At 41.5% G+C, this 12,368-nt stretch overlaps 1 protein-coding gene across 3 annotated transcripts in view; it reads left to right on the top strand.

Moving 5' to 3' along the window:
* The window catches only part of osbpl5 (oxysterol binding protein-like 5), a 44,179-nt gene that overhangs the window by 17,669 nt on the left and 14,142 nt on the right, over positions 1–12,368 (top strand). Inside the window, exons 1-8 of one of the 3 annotated variants that reach the window (XM_069162149.1) lie at positions 7,649–7,753; positions 7,905–8,060; positions 8,311–8,384; positions 9,578–9,658; positions 9,924–10,025; positions 10,352–10,555; positions 11,281–11,365; positions 11,487–11,649. In XM_069162149.1, the coding sequence (XP_069018250.1) occupies positions 7,925–8,060; positions 8,311–8,384; positions 9,578–9,658; positions 9,924–10,025; positions 10,352–10,555; positions 11,281–11,365; positions 11,487–11,649 (845 nt within the window). In that variant the 5' untranslated portion in view covers positions 7,649–7,753; positions 7,905–7,924. Of the gene's footprint in view, positions 1–7,648; positions 7,754–7,904; positions 8,061–8,310; positions 8,385–9,577; positions 9,659–9,923; positions 10,026–10,351; positions 10,556–11,280; positions 11,366–11,486; positions 11,650–12,368 lie in introns of those variants that run through there. The other 2 variants (XM_069162148.1, XM_069162150.1) reach the window with 2 other exon arrangements.

Below are 12,368 nucleotides of genomic sequence, written 5' to 3'. Positions count from 1 at the left end.
TGCAGGTGCTCGATTTCATGTAGCAGGTACTGCCAGTTCTGTCAGGTTCAATCTACTGACACTGAGAGGGTCATTAATGGTGTTAAAGCAGCACTGTACATGTATCTTTGATGTTCCGTGAGAAACAACACCAAGACAGCGATGGCAAGGGAGAATGTGTCAGAACAAGTCAAAGTCATGGCTGCAGAACGTCACAGTACATTATTGAGGTGCTGTGATACTTTAAATGGTCAGGTAGAGTCCCTGTTTGTATATCTGTGCATGTGAACGTATGAGGGACTGTGCACTTGTCTGTTCTGTCATTTTAATGTACACAAAGGGACCGTGCCTGGCACCACAGCAGGACCCTCTTCCATCAGCTCAGTCTGGCTTGGCTTTGGGTTCAGGCTAAGACTGGTTCTCACACACAGCAACCCCTGGCCTGGTTCCAACCGTATACACAGCCAGCTGGCTCGGTCTGTCCACCAGGTCAAACGTGGCTCCAGTGTGTCTTGGGATCTGCTCTCTTATTCAGATTCTTTCTTTGAAAGCAACAGTGAACAAATCATGTATTCAATGTTTAATGCCAGTATGAAGTCTTTCAAATGAAATTGAATCTCGATAGTGTTTCTGCTGTTGTTTAGTTTGTTGTTTACGGAACAATTTAAAATAAAGCAGTCGCATGTATCATAATGAATCAGAAGGAAGAGGCCACTTTGAGAGTGGTTGCTGTCTGGCTGACTGTCTCTGACTTTTAAGTAGTGCCATGTGTGCGTCACTGACACTATTAGTAGCTCCGTGGTACAATACAAAAATGATGTAGATGCATGTAGAAATGAACCTAAAATGCACAGTGCGGTTGGTGGTATCTCTGGTGTACTTTGTCGTAACAATGTATATTTTGCATGCTGCAGTTTTTATTCAAATGTTACTCTGTGTGGATGGCAAAGTTTGACATTTTGTGCGGTGAGATAGCACACAGAGACACACAAACACTGCAGGCCACTTCACTACAGGAGTGAGATAGTGGAAGATGTCCTCTATGAGACACAGAGTTTGTTTTGGATCTGTGGTGGTGTTTGGATGTAGACATATCACAGGCTCAGTTTTCAAACACATATCGGTTCATCTTCGCTCCCTCTGCCTGAAACAGACTCTGTGCTCTTTTCCCACCCCCTTGTAGGGAATCCTAGTCTCATTTACCGGCTGCAATCACCTTGCTGTTTGCCATCTCCCTAACAGAAGCCTCTGTTCTCAAAATTCGACTGTGTGTACCGAGGGAGGTTGGGACTGCTGCCAGTCTAACCTGAAGCACAAGAAACAGGGGAGGCTCTTTGACTAACACATCCCCTGCCCCTGTGCTCAGGTCACAGATGGGCAAGAACTTGTATAACCTCTGAAAACTTTCCGGGACTCTCAATAAAAGTCATATATGCACCTATAATAGCAACTTTAGGTGTTTAGGTTGTTGACATTACTGCAGCATCAGGGAGGGATATACTGGGTAGAACAGGGCCAGGCCACAGTCTGTGGTTGCAAAGGTGTAGAGAAGGTTTTACAAGGTTATGGACCACCGCAGTCCCTCCAGATGTAAAGGGCTTTCCTATTTTAAGTAAGATCAAATGGGAAGTCTGGCTGGAAGGCATTTTCTTCATGTGAGTTCCTTAAACTATGCCTGCACCCCCTCAAGACTGAGAATAGAACAACTACACCACACATCCTCCCACAGAGTGTCACAAAATTAGACCATATGTCTCCATTTCTTAACAGTAGACCTAGTTTTACCTTATTTATGTTCTGACTCAATAGTTACAGTTGTTCATTTTCCATTTGTTTTTGTTTAGCTGGAGATTTTTAGATGTTTTAAATGCCACAAAATGTCAGTGGAAATTGCAATGTGGAAATCTGGTGGAGCTGTGACCATTACTCAACATGTAATCATTATAATGTTTAAGTTTGGTCAAGCCAGATGGATGTATTTGCTCGAATTGACAAGGGGCAGTATTATAAAGTTTATATTAAGAGTTGGGCAAATGAACGCATGTGTTACAAGGTGGTTTGGTCAGCGTCATGATCTCATTTCTGAATTCTTTTAGCAATACTGTACATGAAGCTAAAAACATCAGGGTCAACTTGTATGTAAGGGCGGGGATTAAATACATTTTGCCATTAATTCTGCACATTTTTAACATGGGTTTTGCAACATTCAAGGAGAGTGTTTTTGCACCTTTCCTTCTCACTTCAATCGATGATAATGTGTTCATTTGAAAAGATTATAATCATCATCTACCGCTCCATCTTTTCGGATTGTGTTTCTAAGCAGTAATTTGATTTTTTTTTTTTTTTTTACAGGATATGGCAGTGGATGAGAATTTATTCTTTTGAGGGAATAATTTAGGAGATTGAACAATATCTTGAGCAGTCCTGCAGCATCAGTAGAAGACACAGTGGTTGTGATGCACTACTCATCAGCAAAGGAAGAACAAATGGTCTGCACATCTTGCTCATGTGTGCACGTCGCCACTTCCCCCCCCCCCCCATTGCACCGTGTTTTTTTTTAATACTCTGCCTGTTTGCTACAGTATGCTGCGGTGTTCATTGTTGATGCACATACTGTACATGCCGATATGCTATTGGTGTATATGTAGGTCAAACGGCCGTCCATTAGTCCTGTCGTTACTGCAGATGGGGGGGTTAACATGGTTGGGGGCTCAGATGGGATGGAGTGATGGAAAGATGAGGGAGCGTCTCGACTTAATCTGTGCCATCATATTAGGAACAGCTGGCTGGATGCTGGTTGTCAGTACTGCAAGGCTCTCGCACTCCCATACACAAGCTGAGGACGGGCTGCAGTGCTCACATATAGACACATACAGTCGAGGTTTTTAGTCAGGGCCACATTTGTGCTTGGCTGTTGCTTACTATATTTGTCAGAAGTGTATTTTTGTGTGGCGGTAGCATTGTGTACTTTCTCTCAATATTGTCCCCCTTTTAAACTGAGAATCTACTAGTGGGTACGAGGTTCACACTGGTCATGGAATCTTTGGAATATCATGGAATTATAAAAAAGTCGACGTTAGACATGGAGATTTGATCGTTTTTTTTCAGCCAAGTTATTGAACATCATGGAATTTTCTTTGCAGCTTGTTTGAACATTAGTAGCCATTTATCAAAATGTAATATTTGCCATGAAGCATTTTTTTCTATATCGTAGTTAACTTGATGGTTTTATCCTCTTCTCGCTCATCAACAATCACTTAAGGTATGCTTTTTCCTGTAGATGCTAACGGAGGCAAACATGCCAGGAAGAGTTTTAGCTACGAAACAATGACTTCAACAATTGGTTGTGTAGAATATAAAAAAGCCAGATGTAAAGTTTATAAAACTGCTATTGATGTATTAATATATGGAAGAGAAGCCCTTCACAGCCACACCAGCAGTAAAAAGCATGCTGCCCCCATCACTGCCCAGTGGAGGAGCTGGGGCAGCCCGAGAATTGTTTTTAATTTTGTTCCCTTTTATTAAGAAATATTTTGCTCAGTTTATTGTTTAAGCAGTTAAAACAAAATTGGCTTTGCCCTGAAAACGTATGTGAACTTGTAAATAACTAGTATACCTTTCAAATTGCTGAGAATAAAATAATGTGGCTGGATTTTGTCTGATAAGCGCAAAGGCAGACTGTTTTTCTTTTCATTAGAGGTCATGGAAATTCAATTTTTTTTTTTTAGTCAGGGAAAGTTAGGGAATTTGACATTTGACTTGGAGTGTAAACCCTGTGAATATTTCTCATTAATCAAAACATATTTTACGTACACACTTTATTTTATTTTCAGAGTGTGATGTGCTGAAAAGTGCTTAATCAGGAAACCTAAACTCCGTAGGAAATTTTCCACCTTATATTGCACCCAACCTTCAGATGATTTCACATTGAATATTGTGAATATAGTGCAATTGTTCACTAGGAAATGCCTTTCTATTAAACCTGAATCTTCAGAACATTGTACAAACTATTACATTTTGTTCTCAGTGTAACCCAGGTTACAATCAGCCTCAACATTTGCAGCCCAAACTTGTGTGTCTCTAACAAAGCCTGAGAATTATGCTAGCATGATCAGTCAAGCATATTAACACTATACAGGTTAGAACATGTCAACTCCCTCCTGCCTTCCCAGTTGAGGTAATAATTACTAAAAACAAGCAGGCTCCACGTGACAGTGAGTCACAAGTGCTTTCACCTCCACAAGGTAACTGTGGGTCAGACACTTTTTTGTTTTTTGTTTTCTTGAATCTGTCCTTCTCACAGTTTAAGGTTAATGTATGACACAGGAATGTGCATTATTGACTGGCCTGTTGCTGTTAGCTTATTGTTATCTTTTCCACAAAATGTTCATATCACTGGGTAAATATTAGCCCGGCACCCGTGTAGCACGGTTGAGGTGAATGAAGTTGATGTGAGCATAGCCTGGTAAACTTTGCACACTGTGTTATGTTTGAGTGTTAGTGGAATGTCGGTCAAAAACGTTGCTTGAATTCCTTTTTAAATTCTCGATGGATCGGTTCCTCTCACGTTTTCACCTTTGTCCCCGGTGAATACAGATATTGATATTTAGATATGAATATATCTAAATTTTCCTTGTTTTTTTGAAGTTATGTTTTCCCTCAGAGTAGCACGTTTGCTGGTACAGACACTTGGTCCTCTCGTCCTCCTGTGAAGTTCAATACATCACTCTTTAACTTGAGAGGAAGTAGCCAAATCTTTGTATTATATATTTGTACATGAAAACACCTCAGTGTGTTGTAAATATAGTTTTAAATATGCTATAGTATTTTAATGCATATCAGGATTGTAATACAGCAATCAATATTGGTCATAGATTGAAATTATGAAATTGGAAGTTTCAAAAGAGCCAACCTGCACACACCTTTCCAATGTTGGGTGGTGAGTGTCTGTTACAGCCTCTATCTGTAACTTAAATGACAGTCCACTACTCACACCCTCTTAATGCTGGGATTGGCCAGTTGTGTGGAGGTGAGTGTGGGGCCGGGCTTTGTTCTTCTCCCTCCAGCTCTTCTTTTTCACTTCACCATTTTGTGTGCCCGCTCAGAACGACTATAAAGACTTTTGGTTCCATCGTACGCATTTTAACCAGTTCTGAGCGATAATAATCTGACTTTAACTGGATCGTCCCAGTGACTGTTATAATCTGTTATCTCTTGGGAGTGATAAAACCCTTTTAATGTTGAAAGCACAGTCTTGTTATTTGGGTCATTGTTATTAATGTAACAGGGATATATGTGTGCCATAATGGTGATGATGGTATATGTGTGTCGTTATAAATGTGGAGATACATAAACATTGTAGTAATGATATACCATCTTTGATGCTTTGGCAATATTGTTAACCAGACATTAATGCCAAAAAGTGAATTGAACTGAAAAGACTGAAGGAACACTCAATGTTTTGGTTTGGTGTAGTATTTCTGTGGCTGCTCACCTGCACGTTGTAAAAATTTACACACACAAGTGACTGCACCTGATTTTTTTACTCTCACACATCGTATATTCCTTCACACCTCTGATGTAGTGAGAATGTAACTCGAGTATTTGTGTGTGTTTGTGAGTAATGCGCAGTGCTTCACCACTGGTCCTGGGATTGGCTAGTTGTAGGAGGAGCATTTTATCTCTCCTTTGGCGCTACACCATGTGCATGTGTAATCCTCCCTTCAGTCTGCAGCAGCAAGGCAGGCACACACACACCGTCACGTATGCATATCCACACACTTTCTTTTTTTCTTTTTTTTTTACACTTACGTCATGCAGCACTCAAACACTACTGGAATGTCCTGCATAATATGCTCCACTGACAGCCCCACACAAAATACACACACATTAGGCATGCAAGGATGCCACACCCATACTTAGTCTGGTCTGCGTAATGTGTTCAGACTCAGTCTTTTTCCCAACTAATCCGACCCTGCAGCTGTGGAGCCAGCTGTGATTAGTTTGTCCTGTCAGTCTGCACGTCTGCCCACATCTTCACCCAACTTAAAGCCTGCACTGTAAGTGATATTAATTCAGTCTATGTCTGTCCCCGCACAACTTGGCAGCGCATTGTGTTTACCGTTGTGTAATGCTAAATCTTCCAGCTCTCTTCCATGGAGCCTGTACCCCACTCAGGGTTCAGCACTGTACAACACATGCACGCATGCACTGCAGCAATAGAATGCTATTTATAGATATGCCCCGCGAGGACGAATAAGGCTCCTATTTTAAATGTATCGTTCCTCTCTCACATATTGCTCGTTCATTGCCGCCTCTTTTGAAAGGGAAAAAAAAAAAGCAAGTGGGCAGGATGAAAAAAAGAAGAGATCTGAAATAAGGGAGTCTGGAGGTTGAGAGAATGAGTCACAGAGGCAGAGTAGACAACGGAGAGAAGCAGGGAGTGGTGTGACGAGTACGCGGATGTGAGTGTGCCTTTGTACTTTTAATATGTACACGAATGCACTTGTAGAAGGAGGGGACACTTTGTGGACGGCCGAAATCCCTGCAGCGCTACATATGGTTTCCTATTTCAAGCTTGAGCCAATTTACCCACAGGTTTTAGAGAACTCTGTCACCAGTAGCAGAAAGTACACTTTGACTTACTGCACTTGCCTCCATGTGATCACAGTGGAAGAATGTGGGAGAGGTAAAAGATGAATCAATCTGTGACCATGAATGCATTTCATGTAACACTCTGTTCTTGGATGTGGTAATTGAGGACTTGTAGGCGAGACTGCTCTGTAGGCTGGGAGTCAGAGGGTCTCGTCTGCTGTATGTGTTTGTCCACTGAGAGAAAATGAATGGGATTATATTGATCTGAGTGGAGCACAGTGTGACCGTCCAGACAGATCCAGGTGGTAACAGCCACGCTCCATTAAACTCAGTGGTTTACCATCAGCTCTGATTTGCTCTGATCAGCTCAACGGCCATTTCAACGAGCTTAATGATCTGTCTGGAAACGTCCGTGACCCTCAGCAGTTGTTATTAACATTGCAATGAATAGTTTGCAACTCATCAATAGTTGCAGAGATCAGTAGAGGAGAAAACAGACTTGCAATGCAGTGTGTTTACACCTGTAGGATTTTGTGTGTGCGCTTGTTTTTGTCACCTTTATGCGGGAATGGTGGCCGAAAAATATGACTCATCCACTCACTGCTGTAAATTAACAACAGCACAATAACAACATGAAGCTGCATAGCCACAGCTCGGTTTTGTACACATCTGCAACAGCTGCATCTGTCCACTTCTGTGTCCTGAAATGTGCTCGTAATTAACAGATGGGGTATGGGGAATGACCGAAGAAACTGTTTGTTTTTTTGTTGTTGAGGGCGGTAAAGCAAAACAGACAGTGGAGGTGGAGGTGGTGGTGGTGGTGGTGGTGGTGGTGGTGGTTGTGGTTGGAGTCACTTTGGACAGTGGATCTCTGTGGACACACTAACGGAGCTTGTTGGGGCCTCTGTCTGTCATATACTCTGACAATGTGCAGTCTGAACTGCTTGTCACTGCCATGCACAGTGCCATTATGTGGAAAGGCTGACATGTCCTCGTACAGTAGGTCTTTGTTGTTGTCGGAGAGGAGTGAAAGGGTGGGGGCTCAGACGTAGATATACACAGAGAGAAGGAGCGAGTATGGCGTTTGAGAGCTCAGTCAGTCAGACAGCGAGACAACAAGACAGATTAAATTCAAAAGAAGAGGAGCTACAAAGACGAAGATGAATCACTTGAACTCTTTGTAAATTCTAATAATAAATTCTAACGCATGAAGGCACTAATCTTTAATATAACATTTTGTTCTTATCAGATTTTTTCTTTCTTCTCTTTCCTCCTTTCTTTCTACACCTCCTGTCCCTCCTTTCTTCTCCCTGTGCTTTCCCCCCTGACAGAGGTCGAGCAGGTTGTCAGGATGAAGGAGGAGAATTTGTTCCATCGGAGGTTTTCTCTGTGCCCCAGCGCCACCTCCCCTCCCAAAATTGACCCACGCACCCTCACCCGGAACCTGTCTTATGGAGGAGACAACGACCTCTACAACCTCAGTCCAGGTAAAAAAGAGTCAGAGAGGTCAAAGATGGCAAACGGAAAGTGAACATAACAAAGAGTGATATTTCAGTGACGTGTGCCAGTGTCTGTGAAAATATGGCGTACTGTGCTGTAATGTACTTCCATACAAATCAACAAACCTGAGCTGCTGCTTATTAGCTGCTTTGGCGGCCGCCATGCTTTAATTGTCTGTCAGCAGGTTTATTCACTGAGTTCATTTGTATGTGACTGTGTGTTGTGGGTTCCCACCAGGCAGTGAGACAGACAGGAACGGTCTCTCCATGCTGAGTAATGAACTTAGTCCTGCCCAATCACCAGGCAGCAAGGTAAGAACACAGTTCCGGATTGGGCAGCTCCTCAGCAGCTCACTTTAAATGACTCAATAGGTGAGCACACCGTTGCTTTTGCATTCTGTGATGATTTTTTTTTTCCTTCTGATTGTTCTAATCTTACAATTATTGAGGCTTCATTTTTTTAGAGGAAGTCAAGTATTTATTTTACAAATGGGTCACTAAACAATGTGAAATGGAAACCAAATGGATTACATTATTGTTAAACAGCACCAACCAACCATAAATATATAACATTTTTAAGTCATGACTGCACCAGTGAAGTGAATTCACATCAAAGCTGTGGGATTTTGTATGTCAGCGCCGTGGTGGGAACTGCATCTTTAGGACCACACACCATTTGTTTGGAAACATAGATCTACTTTGTCTTGGTGCTGTTTCTGTTGTTTTAGTCCTAACAATCTGTCTCCATTCTTTAATAATACTAGTTAGGAATGGTCAATGAATGTTTCTAGCGGCAGCCGGGTAATCATCTTGTCTCGTCTTCTCCCCTCATGTCGCTTTGCCTCACCTCGTCTCCAGATATTGCCCATTTATCTGTGGAATAATTCACATGAGCAGCTGCAGCTCTGGCCTTTGGCCCTTTCTTCCATCCTGAAAGCCTGTATGGGACAATTGGAGACCGAGCACAGCCTTTACTCCTGCATGTTGTCATTTATACCGCATTGCAGTTGTGTACTATGCTTTTTTTGACATAAATAGATGTCTTTAAATGTCTGTGTGGGTTCACTTACTATTGATTTAGTGCGTACAGAAGAAGTTGCAGGTTTTTAGACATTACAGTAAAATAACAGGATAACTTACCACTACGATTCTAATCTCTATCTACTGATCAGTGAAAACTTTGTGCCCATTGCTGTCTAACGGAGGACGTTAGTGGTTTGTGTTTTCCCTGCTGATTGTAAATGCCACCCACTTGTTTCAAACAAAGGTGTGAAAACAATGACATGTTGTGCTGCCCATAATTCAAGTGAATCGAGCTGTTTAACTCTTATGGCGGTACAACAGTCACAAATGTTTCTGTATTTTTTTAGATTTGGATGAAAAGAAACTTTTACAATATTTTGAAATCATTCATTTCTGTAAATTAAAATCCCTGCAGAAAATGTAACCGTGTCTGTCTGTAGTTTAAATCTCTCTTTTCTCTTCACCCTCACTCCCACCTCCAGTCTGAGTCCAGGATGTTTAATGGTCTTGAGAAGGAGTGCCCCTCCCCTACAGAGAAGCTGGCACGAAAGGAGTCTCTCAAGGTACAAGGCACTTACTCACTTGAGACAACTCTGCTACAAATATTGACTTTTTGATGCAAATTTCCTCAATTATAAAGTGAGTGAATTCAGCTCTTCATTATTTCTGTCATCAGTCTGAGCTCAGTGGGTTGAATGAACACATTTGGGAACCCTTTCAATTGTGTTTTAGATGAGTTTGTTTGACTCTGCTCCCACCTAGTGTTGGCACTTTTCAGATCAATCCTCTTGACTATTAAGTATGATGACTCAGTTGTGTGTGTTACAGGTCCAAAAGCAGAATTACAGGCAGGAGAAGAAACGGGCAGCTAAAGAACTGTTCAGTGCGCTCAAGGACCCCAGTGTTGTCATCATGTCCAACTGGCTGAAGGTGTGAGAATGTTGTCTGTTTCACAGAGATGTTATATTGAGATCCACAATAATGATATCTTTGCTGTCACACCTACAACAGCTATCATTTACACACTCTATAAAATACAAATAATCCACAACACTGGAACAATTCTACAGTCTGGGAGATGTTCCTGTTTATTTCCTGGTTTCGAAACACAAAATTAGCATTTTTTTTTTTCCCCTCACATTTTAATCCTGTACTGTTTTATAAGACGCCGTTGTGAATTAACATCATATTCCTTGTGTGTCTTATATTTTGTGGCATTAAAATTACCCCTCCTCTCATCCCTTGTCCTTCTTTAGATCCGTGGCTCTTTAAAGAGTTGGACCAAGCTGTGGTGTGCCCTAAAGCCTGGAGTTCTTTTGATCTATAAGACCCCCAAAACGGATCACTGGGTGGGCACCATTCTGCTCAGTGCGTGCAAGCTGATTGAGAGACCCTCTAAGAAGGACGGCTTCTGCTTCAAGCTGTACCACCCACTGGACAAATCAATCTGGGCTGTCAAGGTCAGTCACGTTTGTGGGCTCACTGACAATATATGATCAAAAAGACCCTCATGGTCTTATAGACGCAGACTTAATAATATGATGATTTTAAATTGTATATATTTACATGTTACAATCAATTAGGTCTGATTCAGTTTTTTTATTTTATTTTTTATTTTTGAAGCAAGCTAGACAGGTCTTGTTTATCCACACACTCATAATTTCCTGTCTAGAATTGGAAATCATCTGACATGAGTGACTCCTAGTGGTAGTATCAAGAAACAACACTGCAGCTAATAGGAACGCACATTAACATTAATGTATGGATTTTAAACTAATAACCATACGTGGAGCTATAAACAAAATGGAAAAGTTTGTGGTCATTAAGACTGATCTATATAGCATGTTTATATACATCGTATGTTGACCAAATTGCTGCATAACATCAAACAGAATTAAAACTAACAATTGAGCCACATGAAACTATTGAGCTATAAACATGCTCTACAAGAAAAAAAAAAACCGTGTCTGTGATTACATTTCATTTCAGTGAGTTTAGTGCTGCATTTTAATGCTCAGTTTTGCCAGTGCTTTAGTTTTTTCATGAATAGTTTTAATTTGAAGTGCCAATTATACTGTTTATTGCTGCATTATGCTAATGGCCCTCTCGAGAGACATTTGTTTCTGTTGGTACAACATGAATACACAACATGAAGTGTGAGTCACTGTTTGATCCATATGCTCAGGGTCCCAAAGGAGAGAACGTCGGCTCCATCACGCAGCCTCTACCCAGCAACTACCTGATCTTCAGAGCTGCATCTGAGTCTGACGGTGAGGCTTATGTGCGAGAGTTTCAGATGGAGGTGTACCTTTTTGCACGTCTGATGAATTATTTTTTACAATCAGACTTTATGGAAAGCACTCCTGTCTCTGAAATGTGTTTGTTCTGTAGGTCGGTGCTGGATGGATGCCCTGGAGCTGGCTCTCAGCTGCTCCAGTCTCTACAAGCTGACAGCCAAAGCTGGGAGAGAAGGAGATATCAGCACGTCTCCAGAGTCCTCCCATATACTCCACCTGCTGCAGTCTACAGCACTCACTGATGCAGAACTGCTACAGTGAGTAACACATTCTCTCTGCATCCAAGAAAAACCTCAGAGATCAAATTTATCTCCACCTTACCTTTACTACTCTTAGTTAGGAGACGATCTGGATTTCCTATAATCATGTTCCAAGTTGTTGCACTTCCCAGTTCACACACAGGACTGTTGGCATTTCTATCAAACACGTGCACCAGTCCGAAATTCCCAGATGGTAGGTCTAAAATATAGTCTGTCAGCTTTCCGTTGGTCGGCTCAGAGTAGCAGCAGAAGACACCTGGATATTTTTGCCAAATGCAAAACATAAGTCCTTAAAGCAGCAGAGAAGGTTTCCTGTGTTTGCTATATAGTGTCCACCATGCTGTAAAAGTTTTCATTTCTTCGTTAAACAATTCATCATGTGTGAACTGGCGTCGTACAGTGCTGTAAAATTCTGCTTGTGTGCATTTGGAAGGGAGCATATCACTTTACTGTATAGATTATATGCTTCCATTGTATTCTGGGTCTAATTTGTAGCATCTTGAAACATAAATGAAGATATCGACAGAGAGTTACTTGCAACAATTTTAAGAAATGTGTCGTGCAGACATGGCTGTTTCTTAAAAAGATTTATGAGGTGATTGTCTCCCTTTTTTTCATCCAAAACGCCACCATTTTGATCAGCTGACAGTTTGTAACAGATGTGACCAGCTGCCTTTGCTATGTGCTGATTGGCTATTAAAAGAGGTGATGTGCCT

The sequence above is a fragment of the Embiotoca jacksoni genome, unplaced genomic scaffold, assembly GCF_022577435.1.
Source record: "Embiotoca jacksoni isolate LCO1_2020_lvr unplaced genomic scaffold, fEmbJac1.0.p SCAF_3, whole genome shotgun sequence".
In the NCBI taxonomy this organism is placed as follows: Eukaryota; Metazoa; Chordata; class Actinopteri; family Embiotocidae; genus Embiotoca; species Embiotoca jacksoni.
This window is presented reverse-complemented; position numbering and strand designations above follow the sequence as displayed.